General features: G+C 38.9%; 2 protein-coding genes across 2 annotated transcripts in view; one reads left to right on the top strand and one right to left on the bottom strand.

Moving 5' to 3' along the window:
• The window catches only part of PTPRZ1 (protein tyrosine phosphatase, receptor-type, Z polypeptide 1), a 132,084-nt gene extending 121,777 nt beyond the window's left edge, over positions 1 to 10,307 (top strand). Inside the window, exons 22-30 of the mRNA XM_009076486.1 lie at positions 2,043 to 2,178; positions 3,119 to 3,265; positions 3,892 to 3,985; positions 4,290 to 4,363; positions 5,256 to 5,384; positions 6,540 to 6,686; positions 6,971 to 7,113; positions 7,695 to 7,830; positions 9,280 to 10,307. Coding sequence (XP_009074734.1) covers positions 2,043 to 2,178; positions 3,119 to 3,265; positions 3,892 to 3,985; positions 4,290 to 4,363; positions 5,256 to 5,384; positions 6,540 to 6,686; positions 6,971 to 7,113; positions 7,695 to 7,830; positions 9,280 to 9,420 — 1,147 coding nt within the window. The 3' untranslated portion in view covers positions 9,421 to 10,307. The remainder of the gene's footprint in view (positions 1 to 2,042; positions 2,179 to 3,118; positions 3,266 to 3,891; positions 3,986 to 4,289; positions 4,364 to 5,255; positions 5,385 to 6,539; positions 6,687 to 6,970; positions 7,114 to 7,694; positions 7,831 to 9,279) is intronic.
• A 6,139-nt stretch (positions 10,308 to 16,446) lies between these two features.
• AASS (aminoadipate-semialdehyde synthase) overlaps positions 16,447 to 20,708 on the bottom strand; it is a 26,897-nt gene continuing 22,635 nt past the window's right edge. Inside the window, exons 20-23 of the mRNA XM_009076485.1 lie at positions 18,847 to 18,962; positions 18,581 to 18,669; positions 18,081 to 18,257; positions 16,447 to 16,565 (exon numbers count right to left, since the gene is read on the bottom strand). Coding sequence (XP_009074733.1) covers positions 16,447 to 16,565; positions 18,081 to 18,257; positions 18,581 to 18,669; positions 18,847 to 18,962 — 501 coding nt within the window. The remainder of the gene's footprint in view (positions 16,566 to 18,080; positions 18,258 to 18,580; positions 18,670 to 18,846; positions 18,963 to 20,708) is intronic.

Raw genomic sequence — 20,708 nt, 5'->3', positions numbered from 1 at the left:
CGCTCTTCCTTTTACATTTTTGCACATTTCTATACTGCTCTCTTGAATGCTATGAGCTTATATAGCAATAATTGTTTCATTTCTGCAAATCTATCGTTGGGGTGTTTTTGGCTCATGCTTTCTTTGGTGCAGGGATACTCTGTAGTCCTAAGAGGATCTGTCCACAAGAGAAGACTCACTCTATTCCTGGCTGAACTACAACTCTGCTGTTTTTAACATTACTCTGTGCTCTAGAGTCATTTGCAATGGAGGAGCATTCTGGGGAACGGTTTGAGGTCTGCATGTGCCGCAGTGTGCAGGCAGGTGTTCTGCCAGTGCTCACTAAAACTGGAAGCTCAGGGAAAATTGGTTAAAAAGGGCTTGTAGGGCCTGGAATGACTTCACAATGCCCGTGAAGGACCGGGTTATTGTAAAATATATAAGCAGGTTCTGGTTTTCCACTGTAGTACCTCACCTTTGATGGAACATTTGGAAAGAGAACCTCCTCATGAATTCTGTCCTTCTGGAGCTGACTCTGACCAAGCCAACAGGTAAAGTTGCCTCACAAGTGCTGCAAATGAAGATATTTTATTTGTGGGATGATCTAATCTGACTGAAATCTGTTTTTAGCTTGGAAAATAAAAATTCCGTATTTTGTTGTTCTGCTGCTATCTACATCCTTCCTGTTCTTGGGAAATTCAAAATAAATGTTTCCCCAAAATGTCAAGTCTGAGATTGCTGAGAGATCAGCAATACATTATAAGTCAATTAAATTGAGTTTTTAAAAGTGAACGGTGGTAAGTTGTGTGGCTTCAGTCAGACCTCTCCATGGGATCATAGGTATAACTCACCTTCATCTGTAGACAGTTTTACACAGCTTTTAGTTAACCTGTCCCCATGCACATGCATGAATTTCAGAAGAGTCATCTCATATTAGAAATGTAACTTTTATTTATCTTTTCAGGCTATATGGAAGACACATTTGACGAGCTTCATGAAACTTATTTTAGCTATTTTTATATTTTGGTACTTTTCATGTTTTGTCTTTCATAACAAGTACAGATGGTGTCTGGTAATCTTTATACTTCTTTGTGTCTAACAGTGTTTTAATAACTTGGACCTTTCAGTTTTATATCATGTTTATCCATACTGTTTGTTATAGCAATCTGAGCTCACACTATCTATGCTCTGTGCCACCTCTGTAGAAGAAATGAGATGACTGAAGGAGCATGTATGGACTGAGCCCATAGGGGTCCATGCAAACCCAGCACACTGCTGCTCTCAAGTTACATGTACCAATATACATAACATTCCTTCATGACTTACAGGGGAATTAAACTGATTCCCATATATGACTAGATAACAGAAGCTGACCTCTTGACTTTGTACTTCCTACCCGGATATTTTATGAAACAAAAAGCTGTTCTTTAATCTTATGATACAGTTGGGTTTATGCTAAATTAATCAGAGTTCATAACGGGAATGAGTTGATTAACCCTTTCTTCTGCATCTTCCCTTTTTAAGAAGGATTTCAACCATTGCTTGCCATTTTAGTTGTATCTGAAGAGCACTAAGCTTTCCACTTTTACAGATACACTCTCAGCAGCTCTGCCATTTCCTGGGGTTTTTCCAGTAACTTTGAAATCGCTAGCTGTCATGGGTGGCATAATGTGACTTTCCCTTTAAAGTGGGGTTTCAATGTAGAAGAACTTGAGCACATTAACTTTGCCCAAATGCTGATACATGCCACCCTTTCTGGGTATACTTGCCAAAGTAGCCTAAGGAATATCAGAAGCCTGTAGATTGCAGACCTGCAGGAAACCCCTTAGTTCTATTTCAACCAACAGTTTGAAAATCATTTGAGAAAATGCATTTTAGATCGATTCTTGCACAAAGGAAAAGGTTATTGTCAGCCTTGAAGTTTTAGCAAAGTGTATCATACCCTAAATTTATTTGTAGAGGAAAATCTTCCCTATGCAGCAGTTTGTTGAAAAAGCTATATATGTCACAGTTCTTTTCATTAGTATTTTACTTCAGGCTCAAACTGTTTTTTTGTTTTATAGTGCTGGTGTTGGAAGGACAGGCACATACATAGTGTTAGACAGCATGCTGCAGCAAATCCAACATGAAGGGACAGTCAACATATTTGGATTCTTAAAACACATACGTACTCAAAGGAACTACTTGGTGCAGACTGAGGTAAGAATAAAGTGTAAAGAGTGTGAGACTATTATGAATTATTTGTTTGCAGGGGGAGAGATGATGCAATCCTCTTTTTGGCACCACCAGACAGACTAGCAACCAGTCACCAGACTGGATTTTCTCTTTCGTTTCCCTTGTTTTGTAGATACATCCTTCTGGGTTCACTTGGAGCAATGCACTAGAAATTACCTTTCTATGAGCTCTTGTCTGTTTATTAGGAAGGACTCAGAAGGAACTCTGTATAAATCATGCTTCATGCAGTAGTGCTTTCTTGGCAGGGCTTGATTTTTTGTCGTGGAACTTTTTAAGGAAACGCCATTGTCAGGTGTTCAGATTTTCACTGAACCTCATCAAACAGTTCATATTAGGCAATAAAACACAGGAAAAAAAACCTGTTTCAGACAGAAGATTAGTTATAGCTGCTTAAAACTGAAGATTATATATAGAATAGTGAAAGAGCAAGAGAAAATAATAAGGGCAACAGCAATGCATTTCAAAGTCTATTTCAGGTTTCAAGAACAGGTGTTTAGATTCCCCAGTGCCTTTCAATAGAAAAACGAGGTATTCAACAGCTAGGGCACTTGTTCCAAAGGATGTGAGAGAGAAAATAGAGGATAGGAGTAGGAACTAGGAGTAGGACTGACTTGAAAATTTGACTCAAGGCTGTGCTTTCATTTTTAACTCTGTTCTGTGAACATGAGATATCACAGGTGGTGGGGATTTGGTATTATATTGTATAGGTATATATGTGTAGTTCATTTGTGCTTGTAAATGTGTACTGTCACTGCAGAGGGACAGCCTTCGCTGTAGGGGATCACATTTGGGAAAACTCTCCTGGAAAGAAACACTGACCACATCAGAAGTGGCAGCTTAATCAGAGGTATCCAGGGGAATCTGAAAATAATGAGAGCTCAGATGTTCAGTTTTCTTTTTCTAGGAGCAATACATCTTCATTCATGATGCACTGGTCGAAGCAATACTCAGTAAAGAAACAGAAGTCCTTGAGACTCACATTCATGCCTATGTTAATGCTCTCTTGATACCTGGACCAACAGGAAAGACCAGACTGGAGAAACAATTCAAGGTGAGTTCTCCAAGACAGTAATGCAAAAAGTTTGAAGTTTGCAAACCTGTATGTCTTAAAAGTAGGTATCCTAACACAAGTTTTATTAGCTTTCTCTACCTAAAATTTAACTGCTGAGCCTAAATTTGGATTGACTTAACAAATGCATGCAGTTACTTGGGCAGAAGATTTGCATACTCTTAAACAAGGAATCTGTTAAAAAAAAGAAAAATCAACACAAAAACAAGAGTATGAGAAATAGGCCAGTAAGTAGATTTGGGAAAATCTTTGCAGGGGGAGCCCAAAGCTAAAACAGCCCCCTGGAAACATGTCATTCTGGCAAAAATGTCATGAGCCGTATTGATCAATCAGTGTGTTCCCCTCAGTGTACAGCACTGTCTACAAGACAGATTTCACTTTCAAAGACAGGCTAATCAATCAAGGGTTCAAGAATCATTTGAACTGCTAAGAACAGTGAAGAAAAAGATATTCTTAGGACTTGTTAAGTAGTTTATCCAGATAACTAGATACCTAAAGTTAAGAGAGACAGCGAACCTGCAATATGTGCACCCTTCTGTTTAATGCAGCTTATGAAGGAATGGCTTTTGTACAGTTACCTGACTTTTTTTTTAACTACATTGTTTCAGTTACTGAGCCAGTCTAACACACAGCAGTGTGATTATTCAACTGCACTCAAACTGTGTAACAGAGAAAAGAACCGAACTTCATCCATCATTCCTGGTAAGTTTGTTCAAATTGTTTCTCTGGGTAGCAAAATTATTATGAACCATGTGTGTCAAAGCTTTCAACTTTTGTCAACAAGAACTGAACACGTCTGCATTGGTGTGGAGAAATGCTCCGTAAAGTACTTTTAATGAATAAGTGATTTAAGAATTACACATAGGAAAATAGAGTAGATAGCTCGATAACACTTTATCCTGATTGATGGAGCTTAGTGTTGTCATTACTATGAGATATGTGAGATAATTGCTACAATATCATAAGTCATTGCAACATACTTACTAATTCATAACTGTTTTTACAGTGGAAAGATCTAGAGTGGGTATCTCATCACTGTCTGGTGAAGGGACAGACTACATCAATGCTTCCTATATTATGGTAAGTCAATTAATGTATTAGTGAAAAACAATGCACAGCTGTTTTCAGAGCTGCCAGGTGTCCAACTTTGGGTGGCACTGTCCTGATTTTGAAAGCTCCTCTCTTCCTGAAAGAGTTACTTCCCCCAGGAAGTACTATTACCATTATTACTGGGTTTAAGTTTAGTTAAGTGCACTGCATTTTAACAGCCTGTAGAAACAGAAATTCCATCACAGTTTTTTAAACATGGTAAAGCTAAATGCCACCTATAGAAGGAACCTTTGGTATGAACTGGAAGTCTTAACTAACAAGTCAGTTTTTAATGGCTGTGCTGTGGTTTGCCTTCCTACCTGCTCATCTGATAGAGCTTTTGCAACTGGCATAGCCCAAGACACTGTAACTCATCAGCTTGACATTATCATTTTGTTCTCTGGGTTTTCTTCAGCACTTTTCCCCTTCATTATCTGAGAGGTAGGAGTAAATGGCTCCTAACCATTCAGGAAAGAAACCGAAAGCTTTCTCCAGTGCTGTGTGTACATTATCCTTCATCGGGTGCATTAGTGGAAAGGAACTCTCTTTTGTGTTAAGAAGATGATCTGAGAAATATGTGCAAATTAAGAAACTGCTTGGGAATTTTGCACATTTTTCAACAGGTCTTTTATTTGGTTCAGGTATCTGGAATTTTGGCTAATGTATTTTCATTCTGAGTTGGCCGTTCGAGTCTCCTCTGATCATTTTTGTCTTTCTCTAATTAATTTTTTTGAAGTTTTATATTCTTCTAATATTTGCAGGAAGCCAAAGGAGGCACAGGTCTGCAATGTATTTTCTAGGCTTCTGGCTCTGTCCACAAGAAGCTTCTTTTAAATGTTAATAGTTGGTCCTCAATTCTGAGTGTGTTGGTTTTGTTTTGCAGGGTTATTATCAAAGTAATGAATTCATTATTACCCAGCATCCCTTATTACACACTATCAAGGATTTCTGGAGAATGATATGGGACCATAATGCTCAGCTAATAGTCATGCTTCCTGATAGCCAGAATATGGTGAGTTTTGTGGCTGGTTGTTATGGGTTTACATATGAATTTTATTAGTATTACCAGTTTGAAATATGCAGAACATGAGAAAATATCTTTGATTTTGCAAAAAACAATTGCAAATTAACAATACTGAACTAAGTGTAAAATCCCCAAGTCATCCAGTGGAAATCTGGGCAGATCATGCTGGCTTGAGAAAGTATTGAATCATTCCTGTAAAATTTATAAAAAGAGCTGAATGGGAGTAACCAATGTGTGAGGCTAGTTTTTGCTCCAGAACTTTTGCTTTAGTTGTAACATGGCTTCTTCAGCCAGTATTAGGTAAGGGGAGAAATGTGAGGTTGTTTCTTATACAACAGCAGCTGATGGGACCTGGTTAGAGCCAGGAGCAGCGATGGCCAAGCATTCCCCCACATATAAAAGAAGCCCCTGGGGAGCACGGGCAGCCAGGAGTGCAGCCAGCAGGGCAGGCATACAGGGGTGCAGGGCAGCAGTTTGTGCAGAAGGGCATCAGGGAGGGTGCTGAGGCTTTGCCATCTTGACCAGGGAGCAGTGGTACCAACCCAGCAGATAGCCATGGCCTATCTGAGCTCTGCATCCACCACAGGTCCCACCCTACCTTCCCTGAAACACACCTGACAGGTAGACAGGACACAGGACACAGAGGATCCCCTATCTAACCATTTTGATCATTCAAACTATTAGAGGATTTTCTTAAAAAATTCAACTGTTCAACATTTCTGCTGTCAAACAGAAAGGATACTCTGATGAGAACTTCCTTCTGTACTTTCAGATAGTCCCAAAGCCACACAAATGCTGCCTGCAGCCTCCTCCATTATCATACACCAGCTAAATTTATCCTGTAGCCATGGGCTGTGCACAGCACAGCACAGCTTGAAGGCCAGGCTGAACATGTGGCACAGCACAGCACAGCATGTTGGCTGCTATGTGGGTCCACAAGATAGAGTGGTCTTCTGGTCAGGATCACTACAGAGATGTCTGAAAACCATCACTTGTCATGATTGTAATCCCACTGAAATTTTGATCTGGGAATTTAAATGTAGATGGTTGCATTGATGATATAGCTGACACATTAGTTTAGATTTTGTATTTTAAGAGCTCAGCATTACTTACTTTCATGTCTCTCCTTTTTTTTTCCTGGAGGCTGAAGATGAGTTTGTATACTGGCCAAACAAAGATGAGCCTATAAACTGTGAGACTTTCAAAGTCACTATGATTGCTGAAGAACACAAGTGTCTGTCTAATGAGGAGAAGCTCATAATCCAAGACTTTATTTTAGAAGCTACACAGGTAACACTGTCATAAACATGTAACTCAAGACTTGATTTGTTAAAGGTAATGCCTGCATTTGTTACATTTTCTATGAATAAATGTGTGATAAAAATCCATGCCCTTGGAACACCCATGAAGGGAGTAACCTCTATAGGTAATGTGATGACATGGAGAATAGGGTAGTCTAACCTTCACAGCAGTGGGATTCTCTATCTGGAGGCTGGATCTGGACTGAGTGAGGATTAAGAATAGATAGTCAATCTTTTACAAAATTGATTTATATGGGGTTTTTTCTCTTTTAGGATGACTATGTACTTGAAGTGAGGCATTTTCAGTGTCCAAAATGGCCAAATCCTGATAGTCCTATTAGTAAAACTTTTGAACTGATCAGCATCATCAAAGAGGAAACTTCCAACCGTGATGGGCCTATGATTGTACATGATGAGTAAGAACTGCAGCTTTCTGTTTGTTTTGATGTTTTACTCTAGAATCATCCTTTCACTTCATTTAAAGTGAAAGTTGCTGAAACAAGGCACAAAGTCTGCACCTAACAATAGTGCTGCTGCTTCGGTTTCAGCTGCATCAACAAGAGAAACATTTTTATTTTATCATACTTCATTTGAATTCTATGATTTTGATACTCCAGATCATTATCAAGTAGGGCATTGGAGAGGAAATCAGTCAGGACTTCATTGTCTGTTACTGAAAGAAGACTGTTAGATTTCTGCAGCTCTCCAATGATGGCAAAAATAATGAAATGTTGAATTACTGTAGGACCCAAGGCCTTCTGAATTTGGTTAGGAGAGGATTCTAGGGAAATAACTCCAAGAATTTGTAGACAGGTACCATGAAGGTTCCATTAAGACACTGCTGGGCAGACCTACTTCAGAAAGTGTAAAGATCACATGACAGAAATTCATCTTATCATTTTACCCTGGATTTTATATTTTATCCAGATGTAAAAACTAGATCCAGTTTCTAAATATTTTTGTTTTGTTTTGTTTCATTTTGTTTTACTTTACAAAGGCATGGAGGGGTGACAGCAGGTACTTTCTGTGCATTAACAACTTTGATGCACCAGCTGGAAAATGAGAATTCAGTGGATGTTTACCAGGTAGCAAAGATGATAAATTTGATGAGGCCTGGAGTCTTTACAGACATTGTAAGTAACAAGCAAAACGTGCACTTTTTTTTCCTATGTGTGACATTATTAGCATGCTTAGATCTTAGGGAAACATTACTGAACCATTGGCATCTTAGTTGCTGCATGAGTTAATCAAAACTGTCTTCTAGAAGTGCTGTAGTGGACTTGCTGCCTATTCCAAAACAAAGAATTTCCTGTGAAAACCTGTTATTAAGTGGTCATATTGGAAATGTGCAGAGCTGCCACCATCACCATAAAATCTGCACTATGTCATGTAAATCAAGGTTTTAACTCAACATGAATAAATCTGTGCTCCAAGTAGACCCTAAAGAGTTACCCTAGTTTTCCATTTCAGAATGGACTTTGATGGTCACTTTACACCACGGTCACTGGGCTTACAGAAAAAAACAACCAACATAAAAAGTATGATAAATAATTACTTGCTAAGGCAGTGTCCTTCAAATGAAAATTCATCACAGAAATGAAAATTACGGACCCTGCCCCTTCAGTCATAGCACTACAAATCTGACTGCTGTAGAGCTATGAGTGTAATAAGGAGAACACTTTAAGAGTGAAAGGTTAGGGTTATAGTATTATATTTTTGATAGCAAAAACAGGACATGACACAGGATTGACAGATGTGTCCATCCCTTGCCCTGCACAGCTAGCCCAGACTGAGGAGCCTGGCAGACAATGGAGTGAAAGTAGAGCTCTTCCCACCTCAGCAACACCATCAGGACTTTCACTCCTCTTGCCCCAGGATCCTCCAGCAAATACCTGAGCTCTTTATCTCAGATTTCCAGTTTCCCATCCTCCTACTGCAGATTTTGAGACTTGTGGTTCTTTCTACCCCATATCTCTTAGTCCAACCTAATAGTCCAGACACCAAACCCAGCATCCTGCTGTTTCCTCCTTCCCAGCCCACACTGCAGTCCAGCTGGTTACTGGCACTCTCCCATTTTCCATGCAGCCAACTGAGACCCTCCACTCCCTCTGGGCAGTGGCCTCTCCAGTGAATCTTCCCACAAAGTCTCATCACCCTTCTCACCTCCACTTCCTTGCAGAACCTTCAAATACATGAACAGTTAACTGCAAGTACCAAAAAGAAAAGAGCTTCCTAGATAGAATTCAGAGTACAAAAAATGAGAAAAAACAGAGATAAACAGTAGCCCTAATCCTGATTCCATTTAATCTGTGGGAACTTTGCTAACAAGGATCAGATTCAGCATAAACATTTCTTTAAAAATAGTTTTCTCCCCTACCTGTACCCTGTTCCCTAATGTTGTGCTTTACATTGTGTACAGGGGGAGCCGTTAGCCAGAAAATTAACAAAGCTGCTAAGTAACACAATAAATGGTGAAGCACAGTATATTAACAGACTGACACAAAAGCTGTTAAGTAATTTTGAGTAACAGTGTTAGAAGATAACTATTTCTGACAACACACTGACAATATCCTCTTCTCTAGGAACAGTACCAGTTTCTGTACAAAGCTATTCTCAGCCTCGTCAGCACAAGGCAAGAAGAAAACCCTTCAGCATCTATGGACAGTAATGGCTCAGCTTTACCTGATGGAAATGCAGCTGAAAGTTTAGAATCTTTAGTTTAAATAACACATCAGATTAAACATACACATCACACCAGTCGCACCTGGAATTGACCATTACTGTTTTCAGTTTTATACTTTGGGTGGGGAAAATCTGTCCCATCACTATATATATACTCAGATCCCAACCAAGCGTTGCTCAAACCAAGAGTCATTTCTGTTACATATGACTTTACTGTGGAACTTTGATCATTAACAATGTGTGCCTTTTCTTGAAAGATTTCTTGTAATACGTTGTTACGTCTGGACTAACTTGATTGACTTTTACAGTGTTTCTAAGAATTGAATTGTGGTATGTTTTTTTCAGTATTAGTTTTTAATTTATCTGGCTTTACTTTTAACTTAAAATTATCAGATTTATAGATGTTAGGGAATTCTCAATCACAGATATGTCATGGGTTTAGTATTTGATTTATTTGCTGTATTTATAACAATTTACATTTGCTAGAAATATAACTTTTAATATAGTAGAATGTAAATAAAATCCTGTTCTCCATAACATCCAATATTTTAAGACTTCCATTAGACATTTAGAATAGTAATCTGATACTTACTGTAAATACTGCTACTTCTGTAGTGATCCATGGACCAAATTTATATTTATAATTGTAGATTTTTATATTTTACTACAGAGTCAGTTTTCTAGTTCTGTGTAATTGCCTTGTTAAAATGATGTAGTCAGTATGTTTTTATTTTAACAAAGTCCTCTGATATATAATTGTGCATCTTAAGCAATTAACCTTCATATAGCTGCATGTGATTTTAACTTTTTGTGGGAAATAGGAATCACTTGTTTTGAAATGAGAAGTTTTTATGAGAATAACACCTGTACTTGGCATTGTTAAATTGTTTTTACCTATGGCATTGCAAAAATAAATATAAATATTCCAGTTTGTGCTTAGTGGTCTTCCACATAAAGAGCCTTCACTGTCATGCAGAAGAGCTGTTACTTACCAGAAAAAGGACTCAAGGCTGACCTGGAGATGGATGCTTTTCCTATGGAATCTGCAAGTTCAGGAGACACTTACTGAAAAGTTTTTTTATTTAATCTCTGCTCCATTCCCACTTGTACCCAGTGTCCACAATACTTCATCTTTTAGCCCCTCCTTGCACATCTCCCAGTCTGGTCACTCACAGGCTGATGGGCCATCCCAGACCTCCCAGTTGCCTTAGCTGCCCCCTCCCAGACTTCTCCATGCTGGCTTTGCTTCACGTCATTCAATCAGCTGCTGAGCTCTTGCTGCCTCCTTTGGCAACAGCCAAACTCTAGGAAGCAATAAAGCAAGTAATCTCTGCCAGACCAAAAGCAAAATGTTTCAAATTGGCCACTCAATATTTTCTGTAACCTTCTGAACTGGCAAGAGAAGATACTGCTTGTAATGAAGGTTGCAGCACTGAGGAGGCTGGAGGAGCCTGAAGCAGAATAAGATCTTTGCTTTAAACTAACACAGGCTGCAAGAGCAACTGTTTTCTCACTTTGGTATATACAGTTGCTACATAGAAATACTCAGAGCAAGACAATATTGTGGACTAGAATGCCACAGAAACTAATGGACACTATTTTAGACAAAAACTAAGGAAAAGGAAAAAAGACAGACCTGATGTGGGATTGGAGATTTTGGTAACTGATTCCTAAAGCAAGGATATGTGAGGGATCTCAGTGTGTCAGTAGTGTGGGATTGAGAATAGGGGGAGCTGCAACAAAGCCAAAAGAAATTTAGGTTTAAAGGAATCTAAACAGCATAAACTAAAAACTCCTCATACTGTTGATACATGAAATGAGAGTGAAGGTGCCAGACCAGGAGACAGAATGTCACAGAATGACAGAATAGCTAGCAGTAAAGCAGACGTTTTCATGCTCTTGTCCTCTTTGATAAAAAGATGAATTACACATACATATTCTTCAGTGTTCAGGCACAAAGTCAGGGCATACAGAAGTGTGTAATGATTGTGCTTTGAGAAATGGAGTATCTTCTTTTTCCAGGTGGCCTGGGGGTTCCTTACTACTTCCTCTAGAGCACTCAGGTTGGCCAACACACTCCCATTTGCACATCTAGGCTAACAAGGACAAAGATGTTGTATACTTATCCCTTCTCATTCCAAAAATATAGAAATAGTTTTCAATTTCTTAATCTCTAGAGGTGCCCATATGAGAGGGGTTAATTGTGATCTTTTGGCCATTTGCAAGTCATATTCCATACTCTTATTAGTGTATACTTCTGCTCTTCACCACATTAGCACAACAGAAATTATAGTGCTCATGTGCTACTTCCCCAGCCTTTTATTTAGGAAAACTTGTTGCCTCCCATAACATCATGCTTTTTATTTTGATACTTTCTGCTAACGTATTTAGAGTTTCATGTAGTTGTATATACAAAGTAATTTTTAGGCCAATTAATTCTACTATGTTTTTCAAGCCTCTATGGACCAAAAGCAAAAAAAAAAAAAGGAATCCTCCTTTCCAAAATCCCATTTGATATAACTGTTCCTTTCAACCTAAATGTTTTGCAGACATTTTAAAATTATAATCCAAAGAATCAGCTGTCATTCAAGGTTTCTTCCAGAGATGTTTGTAATCACATTCATCATCTTAGCATGCTGACAAGTTATTTAAAACATAAGTGCTTAGGATAATCTCTTTACTCACACATATTGGTTCTGATCTAGAAAAAAATAAGAATCATAAAAATCTTCTATAATCTTCAACTGTGATGGATTACAGATTTTAATAAATGCGTGTCAGTTCCTCTCTCAGACAAAGGCCATATTCTAATTAATTTTTTTCTTGTAATCCAAGCTACAGACTCAAAAGACATACAGCCTGCCTTTTCAAACTGGGTCAAGTGTGGAAAAGATGCTACATATCTCCTGCAAGAAGTAAGATATTAATAAACAACATCAGTTTAAGATTTATTTTTTTTACAAAGCTCTAAGTCATGTGTGACAAGGAAAACTTGATCAGTGAGCTTCCTCCTAAGAAATCATAGGTGAGCAGAGAGTTAAAAAAACAAAAAAAAAAAGGAACACAAGTAATTTACTAACATCACCAGGTTTTTAGTGAGGTTGAGATTTAATAACATATGGAGAAGCTTTACAAAAGTCAGCAATAAATGATGAGCAGAAGGCATAAAAACTCATCACTATCAGTATGTGTGAATTAGCTAAAGACCTTAGTATGGACTTTGAAGATCAGTTGACAAAACTAGTTAGCAATGTTTTATCACAGTGCTTTACCTGGGACAGGTCATTGGTACGTCCTATGATAATGTGTGTAAGCTCAGATGGGTTGAAACTTTCCATGGTAAACACTTCAAGATGAGTTTAGCCAAGTTAAACCCACTTTTCTCTCTAATCGTTCTGAAGCATAAGCAAAGCAGAGCTGGGGAGGAGAGAAGCAATATTGTCTTGCTGGCATTAAAATCAGAAACAGAGACCCAACTACTACCATAAGTCTGAGGTGTCCTAGGTTACAGTCTTAGTTTTCACTGCTTCCCTGCAGCAAGGCTCAGGTCTGACCATCCACTGCTAACAGGTTTGTGCTTTGGTGGATTAGGGTCTCTCAAATGGACAGGAGGGAAGAGAAGTTTTTCTCAGGGCATTTAGCCACATTACTTCTGACTCCCCTCTGTTTCCAAATTGCACTCCTTCCTTACAGAGCCTAAACAAGTGGCAGGGGAAAAAAAAAATCCCTTCTGGTTTATAGATTTCATTCCTTGTCTCAGGAAAGTCACAACATGTACATTGTAACTTAGTCAGAGGGTGTTTGAGATAATCGATTTGCCTTGATAAACTCTGCTGGACGCTCAAAGCAAAATTTCTTACTTTTCTTCTCCTCCTTTTCTTAGTTTTCCAGCCCAATCACAACCACTGTAGCCTATTTTTTTCTTTTGTTCCCCCACATTAAACAGCTATTGTGCCATGAGCTTACATACTTTATCTGGCAGTGCCACTTTTGTACTCTAGTCCCTCAAAGGGATGCAATTCTCATCTGTAGGAATATCTAGGGCTAAAAGTGTGTGAAACACAGAGGCAAGGAAGGAAGTCTGAGTGTAATGGGGCTCAGCTCAAGCACCTACATCTCAGAAAAAGCTGGGATCTTAACGTCATGAAGAGCTTGTGGTCACATAAATTCCCAAATGAAAAAATGATAGACATGCAGCAATAAGCAATCTGTTCCTTGGAGCCTATTGTAAACAAAGAGTTTAAGAGCCTTTCAGCCCAGGCAGGAATAGCAGAAACCATGGATTTGGCTGAGCAAGGCCTTCAACTGAGACAGGCAGTGAGACACCAAGCTCTTATGCCTTCCTGGAGAACAGGGAGATATTGTACATCTACTGTTTTGTAGCCTTCTACTTCAGAATTGTGCCCAAAACCAAAAAAAAATTCATCTCTTTAGATTATAGCTGAAAATGATGTCTAGATACAGATATACATATGTATATATGCATATAAATATACAGATGTGTTTTACATGGGGATGCTTAAACAATCCTTGAAGAGTCTTCTCCTGTGAGTCTAGCAAGAAAATATGCAAAGGTATTTCATGCACATAGAAAAGTCCATGTGTAGACAACTTTTCAATACAACCATCTATGTGAAAAAAACAAACCCCATTCATATACATCTCATTAGACTGTAAAGATGACATGACAACAAAGCAGAGGACTTCATATTTATTTTTCAAGCAATCTTGTGTATAAGATACAATTATCATCCCAATAATATGCAAAGAGAACTGAGAAGTATAATCTTCATACAAAAAGATGAGCAATAAACAAGTCTACATATAGAAAACAAAAAGCAGCATTGCACTGGGAAACAGAAATATATTTCGATAAAAAATGTTTCAAAAATAGTAGCAGTGTTTCTTGAAGAAAACACTGTAGTGCTCATTCTTTAGTGCTCTGAAAATATTTGACACTTTTAAAAAAATCTGGTTTTCTTTGCATATGGCATTTCCAAGGCAGAAAAGCAAGTACTGTGCATACATATATACTCCATGGCTGTGGGCTAAAGGAGGGAACAGAGAATTCTAAAGTAAAATCCTGGTCTCACCAAGTGCTAGTCTGGAAGGGACCGGCAGATACAATTGCAAATTTTAAGCCTTAGTAGTAGGCCTTTCATCTGTCTGGAGCAGGAGGAGGCAGCAGAGAGCAGAACATGGATTGCAGGCCCCATCCTTACCCAAGCTGCATATACCAGCCATACAACAGACTCTGTAAGGTGAGTGGGAAGCAAAGCAACTTAGTGGAGCCAGGATTGCATTTGATACATGCATGGCACTGTAACAGAATTTTATTCGATATACACATGGCACTGTAACAGCATCCAAATTTGATATTACAGAAGCATTCAGTGGTTCAGTATAAAAAGCCCTCCTCTTTGACAGTAACACTCTGCCCTTCACTCTCTTCTCCCCTCAGCTTCTTTCACCCAACACTTATGCAAAGAAAATCCAAATCCTGAGGAAAATCTGGAGATCAGAACTTGAATTATTTTATGGCTGCTTTTCCTAATGTGCAAAATGACACCTGTGTAACAGCACTGTGATTCTCAGGAGGTAAAAGGCTGTGCATTTATCAGCAAAGTGCACTTGTGAGCAAAGTTGAAGGCAAACAGCTTCCAGCATCTGTACTCAGCTTCAGAAAAGGGAAGCTCTAGGCAGTTGCACAGGTACCAGTGCAAATACCATCTGCCCACAGCACTATAGCTCACAGACCGAACTGGTGAAGTCTAAGCCATGCTTGCATTGCAAGGGGGTGCAGAAATTTCCACACAAAAGCCAGAGAAGCAGCCCTGAACTGGAGGGAGGCAACTTACTGCTTTGTTACAGAGAAACTGCACTTGGGCTGTACCTCAGTTCTGGACTGGCGTGGCTGAACTGCGACTAGAGCTGAGCTGGCACATCTGTGCAGCAGAGCACTCTGCAGCAAATGAGCTGGCACACACTGGCAAGCTATCATCAGTGTAAAGTGGCACTGTACTGAGTAGTGTGCATAGGCTCCTAAGTGAACGTTTCAAAAGCAGGATAGCAGAAGAACAGAAGCTAACATAAAAAGTGGCAATTTAAACCTTTAAGCCTACTGCGTTTCAAAGCTGCACATACTACACAATCTATTCCCTTTGTAACAGTACTTAACCCGGACAAGGCACACAGTGGAAGTGCAGAGAGTAAACATGTCATTTGGAGCAGCCTCTAAGCACATTAACTGTGTTGTATATCAAAATGCCCTTCCTAGCTGCAGAGCTAAATGCTAATGTGCTCTCTCTGCAGTACAAGGCAACACGTAACAGCAGGTATTTCAACATACTGCAAACAGCTTCCACTCTGTAACAGGAAAGGGCATGGGGGGAAGCTTGCTTTAAACTTCCTCACTCCTCTGATCAATTTCAATTTACATTCATAAGAAAGGGTTTAAAAAATATTACAATCTATGTCTCAATATTTGACACCAACATTTTCAAGAATTAACAGGATCTTATTTGCTTGTAGTGCAGAATTTCTGAACTATTTCTTGCATATTGTTATTGTGAAAACCTTCACAAATACTGTTAAAGGGACAATCAGACTCACATTTCAAGTATTACTTTCATCTCCATTATTCTGAAAAATTAATTTTTACCACATGAACAAACAAACTTCATCAATGCAATTCATTAACCAGACTTTTCCAGCACAAAAGAATCTACTATTAGATTTTTCTTTCAGCTTAAATTTCTCTCAATAATAACCCTGCAAACTTAGAAGATAAATTCTAATAACAAAAAAAAACCCAAGATACTTTAGAAAAGATATAACATTGGATTGATGCTGAAACATGTACATGAAAACGATTTTAAGAGGAAAATACCGCAATTCATGAGTATCTACAGTTTCTACATCAAAGCCAGGTGACTAATTTTATGGAAGACATCATTTGTGTATGAAATGGCAAGTGCTGCCTTTAGGTGGTCCAAATTGAGATTCTTAAAGGGTGGAGGGAGGAGAAGAAAACAAAACCAAAACCTGATTAAATCCACAGCTTCCAGTTACTGTTTGATAATGCTGCGACTACTGTACAGAATTCCTTCTGCTCGAACACGTTCAAGTATTGGTCCATAAACATTCTTCGTCAAGGGTATCACCATGCCTTTAGCAACTATTTCACCTGAAATAAAGGTACAAAAAAGAAAACAATATTAAGCACTCTATTGGGTTTCCTTGGCAAGGCTGTGAGGCTGCAGGATGGCTTCTGTGAGGAAAGCGCTCCAGCCACAGCACACAACTGAGCCCCTCAGCCATGGATGGGGCTCCTCCGGGAAAACGTATTTGAGAAAGGGCAAAATGCTGAACAGCAGTGAGGAAAAGAGTGTGAGAAACAGCCCTGCAACGCCAGTGGCAGAGAAGGAGGGGGAGGAGGTGCTCCAGGCACTGGAGCAGAGATACCCCTGCAGCCTGCAGTGAAGACCCTGCTGGAGCAGAGGAAAAGCACAAGGATGGAGCAGCAGAGAGAAGCTGTTACAGATTGAACACAGGCTGTCATTCCCCAGCCCCCTGCACTGCTTGGGGCAGAGGGAAGAGGCTGAGGAGTATGTGGAGAAGTGAATGTGGGCCCGGGAAAAGGGAGGAGGTAGGAGGGAAGGTGTTTTCAATTGTCTCTTTTTTGCATTATCCAAACCTGTTTTAATTGACAATAAGTTACCTGTTTTAATTAGCAATAAATTAAATTAATCCAAGTTTACTCTCGTATATGACAGTAACTGGTAAGTTATTGTTTCTATCTCAACCTAAGAGCCTTTTCATCTTGTTTTCTCCCCCTGTCATGCTGAGGAAGAGGTGAGGTGTGAGAGAGGGGCTGGGTGGGCATCCAACAGCCCAGCCACGGTCAGCCCAGCACAAATGCAAAGATCAAAATGCAATTACATAAATTTTAATTTCTTTTATTTTTGCATAGATTTACACGTGCAGATTTATCAATCCTGACATTATGTTCTCACACAGCATCAGTACTGTATCAAAGAATAAGGAACAAAGTTTGAAATATAGTGGGAAACACAACTTGAATTTAAATCATAGAGCTGTGAAACTACAGTTAGGTGAAAAGTATCTAAACTTCGTAAGTTTGAGTTGCTGGTTTTTTTTAAAAAAATAACAGCAACAAAAATCACATTTTGCTCATTTCAGTTAGCCAGGAGAACAAAGTTCTAAAGATTAAGAGCAAGCAAGAGGAAATCACACTGTTTCTTTCAACAGTGATAACTAGGCAGAGTTTGCCTGTTTATGTATACACGTGATCAGAGAATATGCCTCAAGCCTCAAATTTCATGAATCCAGAAAGCAGTAGTGGAAGTCACTAGTTTATTCAGCACAGGTGTATGTTAGCCTGTTTCACTGTGGTATAATCAATTGTAATTTATCATGCTAAAGGTTTCCTCTACACCATTTAAGACTAAAAATGTCTGTACATTAAGTAGTAAATTAAGACTTGCCACTGAAACATCCAAACATGCAGATTAAAATTCTGGTAAAGATAACAGGAATAGTGTGATAACATTTAAAACATAAACATAAAGAAAGAAAGAAGGAAATATACACACTTCAGAAACACTATACATCTGCTTTCTACAGGCAGGAAGATACAGAGGGTTGAAATACTGTTACTGAAGTCTGAACAGCCACTTACCATCTAGAACCATCTTAGCAGCAATAGCTGTGGGGTATCCTACTGTTTTAGCCATCGCAGAATATCCTTTGTTATCCCCATAGACAACCAGATCAATAAATCTGTCTTCCAAATGACCAGAGGGATGCCTGAGACCTATTTCATTTCTCATAACAATCATATCTCTCTCTCCAGCACCTAAGAGAAAAGCACACAAACTATTCACTACTTGTATTTCAGTCATATCAAGTCAAGGTTCCTGAGGATTTGGGCACTATGCACACATGGCACATGTATTAGGGAAGTGACTGAAAGCAAGGACTGTAAGAAGGACAGAATATTAAGATGAAGCTAAAGTGTAACAGGGAAAGAAAAGGATAAATTGAGGAAGGGGGGAACATCACAATACATTAAAAAACCTAAAGGAAGGTTTCTTAATGAAGGTGAACAAACTAATTCAAATAAGGTTGATAAAAGAGATTGACTTCCCTCAAATCCATGAAAAAAAATTTCTTACATACCAAATGGCAGTTTCATCTCCATGTGCTTTGCAAGAGCCCCCACAATGGAATCTGCTGCTGGAACTGGTTCATCTCCCAATAAACCTAGCCTGGCAGAAGAAATGAGAAATACTTACATCATTGCCTATCAACAGCTTCATCTCAGTTTTCTAGTTTCCAGCTTGTTCAGCACACCAGTTTAACAGTCTGAACTGTGCACCAAAATGGCTAGAATTGCAAACATTTCTATTTTTTTTAAACCTTTAAAAATCACTGGAACATTTTACCATTCCACTGCCTCCAGCTGACTTTTGTCCTTTCCCAGTTTGTTAAATACAGCTTCTTTAAGAATATGGTGTTCGGCAGGTGGCTTAACTCCAACCAGTTTGCACATGAGCTCTTTCTGTGTTCAAAGAAAAAAAGTTCATGAAGGTCTGAGATCTGCTCTCACTCCTTTCCAGTCAAGGTTTTGAGACCCCACTGCTCAACTAAGCTGTTAAAATTCAGGACTTTTGAGAAGACAGGTTATGTGTACAGAGAAAATGAGAAAGTTTGAGAATTTAAATCACAGCAGGTGAGAATAGGGCTCATATTTTCCAAAAACACTTTGTACCCCACCCCTCAAGCTGCTTCTCCCTACTTTTTTGTCTTATCCCTTCCTCTAGTAGTGAAGAAAGAACAGAGGAATCTACATAATTAAGAAACAGTGGGAGGATGATTGGGTGAAAGAGGAGCCACCTGGAGACCGCCCGAGTCAAGAACTTCTGGATATCTTTCATTTGGTCTAGAAATGAAGAATTCCTTTTCAAAAAAAAGGAAACAGAATGATGTCATGACCGAGGCTCTGGCAATCCTGGGAATATTACCAAAGGGCTTCCTTAAGACTTTTGTGCGTATCTGAAGGCCATTCTGTGCTTCCTAGATTCTAATTATTATTTGCTTTGTTCACAGCAAGATGGATAGTAAATGGAACTAAGATATGATGCAAGCAAGAGCTGCAGAGTCAGAGCTCAGGTCAGCCCATCTCTTCTCCTTCCCAGGCAGAGTAGATAAAGAGAAGGTACCAAGATGTAAAAACATTGCTGAGACAATGTTTGTAGTGAGAGTAATGAGTTTAAAGTTATTTTCACAGATTACATAACACTGTATATTTATTCATTGAGGCTAGAAGGACTGGAAATTCCAGCCTTTCCAATCTTTGCAAAGAAAACTTGAAGATATCCATCCTAAAATTGAAAGTGGACAAAAATCAACTCATGAAACAAACAAACTAATTAATTTCCATATGGCAGCCCAAAAACTTCTGGAGTTTGGGAAGATGAGCCGTGATGTATGATAGTAAGAGACAAGAAAGACTGGGCCTCTTCACCTTGTGCTTTCTTGGTTCTGAGAACACTCCAGACATTCTTAACCTGAAATAATAACAACATCAGAAAAATACTGTGTTGTCCTCAGATCATCACGCAGCACAAGTCTGGTGTCTTTTTCCAGATTAATGCTTAAAAAAGCACAAAGAAGAACAGATCTGAATTTTGTTTACCTCAGGAATAAGCAGATACTCTCTCAGGGATTTGCAAAAGTGAAGAAAATTTTCTCGCAAGACAGACAAAGATACTTGACAAGTAACAAACTGTTTGTCAATCCAATTCTCTTCACCTCATACTGAAATATAAAATTCCCTGCTTTGCCACAGAGATAACCAAAATACTGATTGTCAAATATAACAGCAGCCCATCAGAGTCATGCCCTGGCTGAGATAAAGATGAAGTGAGGCGTCCAAAAGCAAAACAGAAAGAAGCATAACAGAAGACAAAAAAATGCTTGTACAGAGTTTTAAAAGAAAAACAAGTATTTTAATATACTCCTTCAGGCATAATCTCTTACTTCATGATGCCCTAAAGAATACTTTTACACTGAAGATCATGAGCCAGTATCAGTATGGACACTGAAAACTCTGCAAACACTGAGGGCTAGACTCTAACAGAAAATGTAAGACAATTCATAAAAGTATGATACAGGACCTCTGAGGGTCATCTAGCCCAATGCCATACTTGAAGTGGGAGTACCAGCAGCACTCAAGTCAGCAATGATTTTGTCTAGTTGACTCCTGAAAGCCTCCAATGTCAGAGACTCCAGAGTTTCTCAGGGG

Source organism: Acanthisitta chloris, unplaced genomic scaffold (assembly GCF_000695815.1).
Source record: "Acanthisitta chloris isolate BGI_N310 unplaced genomic scaffold, ASM69581v1 scaffold1626, whole genome shotgun sequence".
In the NCBI taxonomy this organism is placed as follows: Eukaryota; Metazoa; Chordata; class Aves; order Passeriformes; family Acanthisittidae; genus Acanthisitta; species Acanthisitta chloris.
This window is presented reverse-complemented; position numbering and strand designations above follow the sequence as displayed.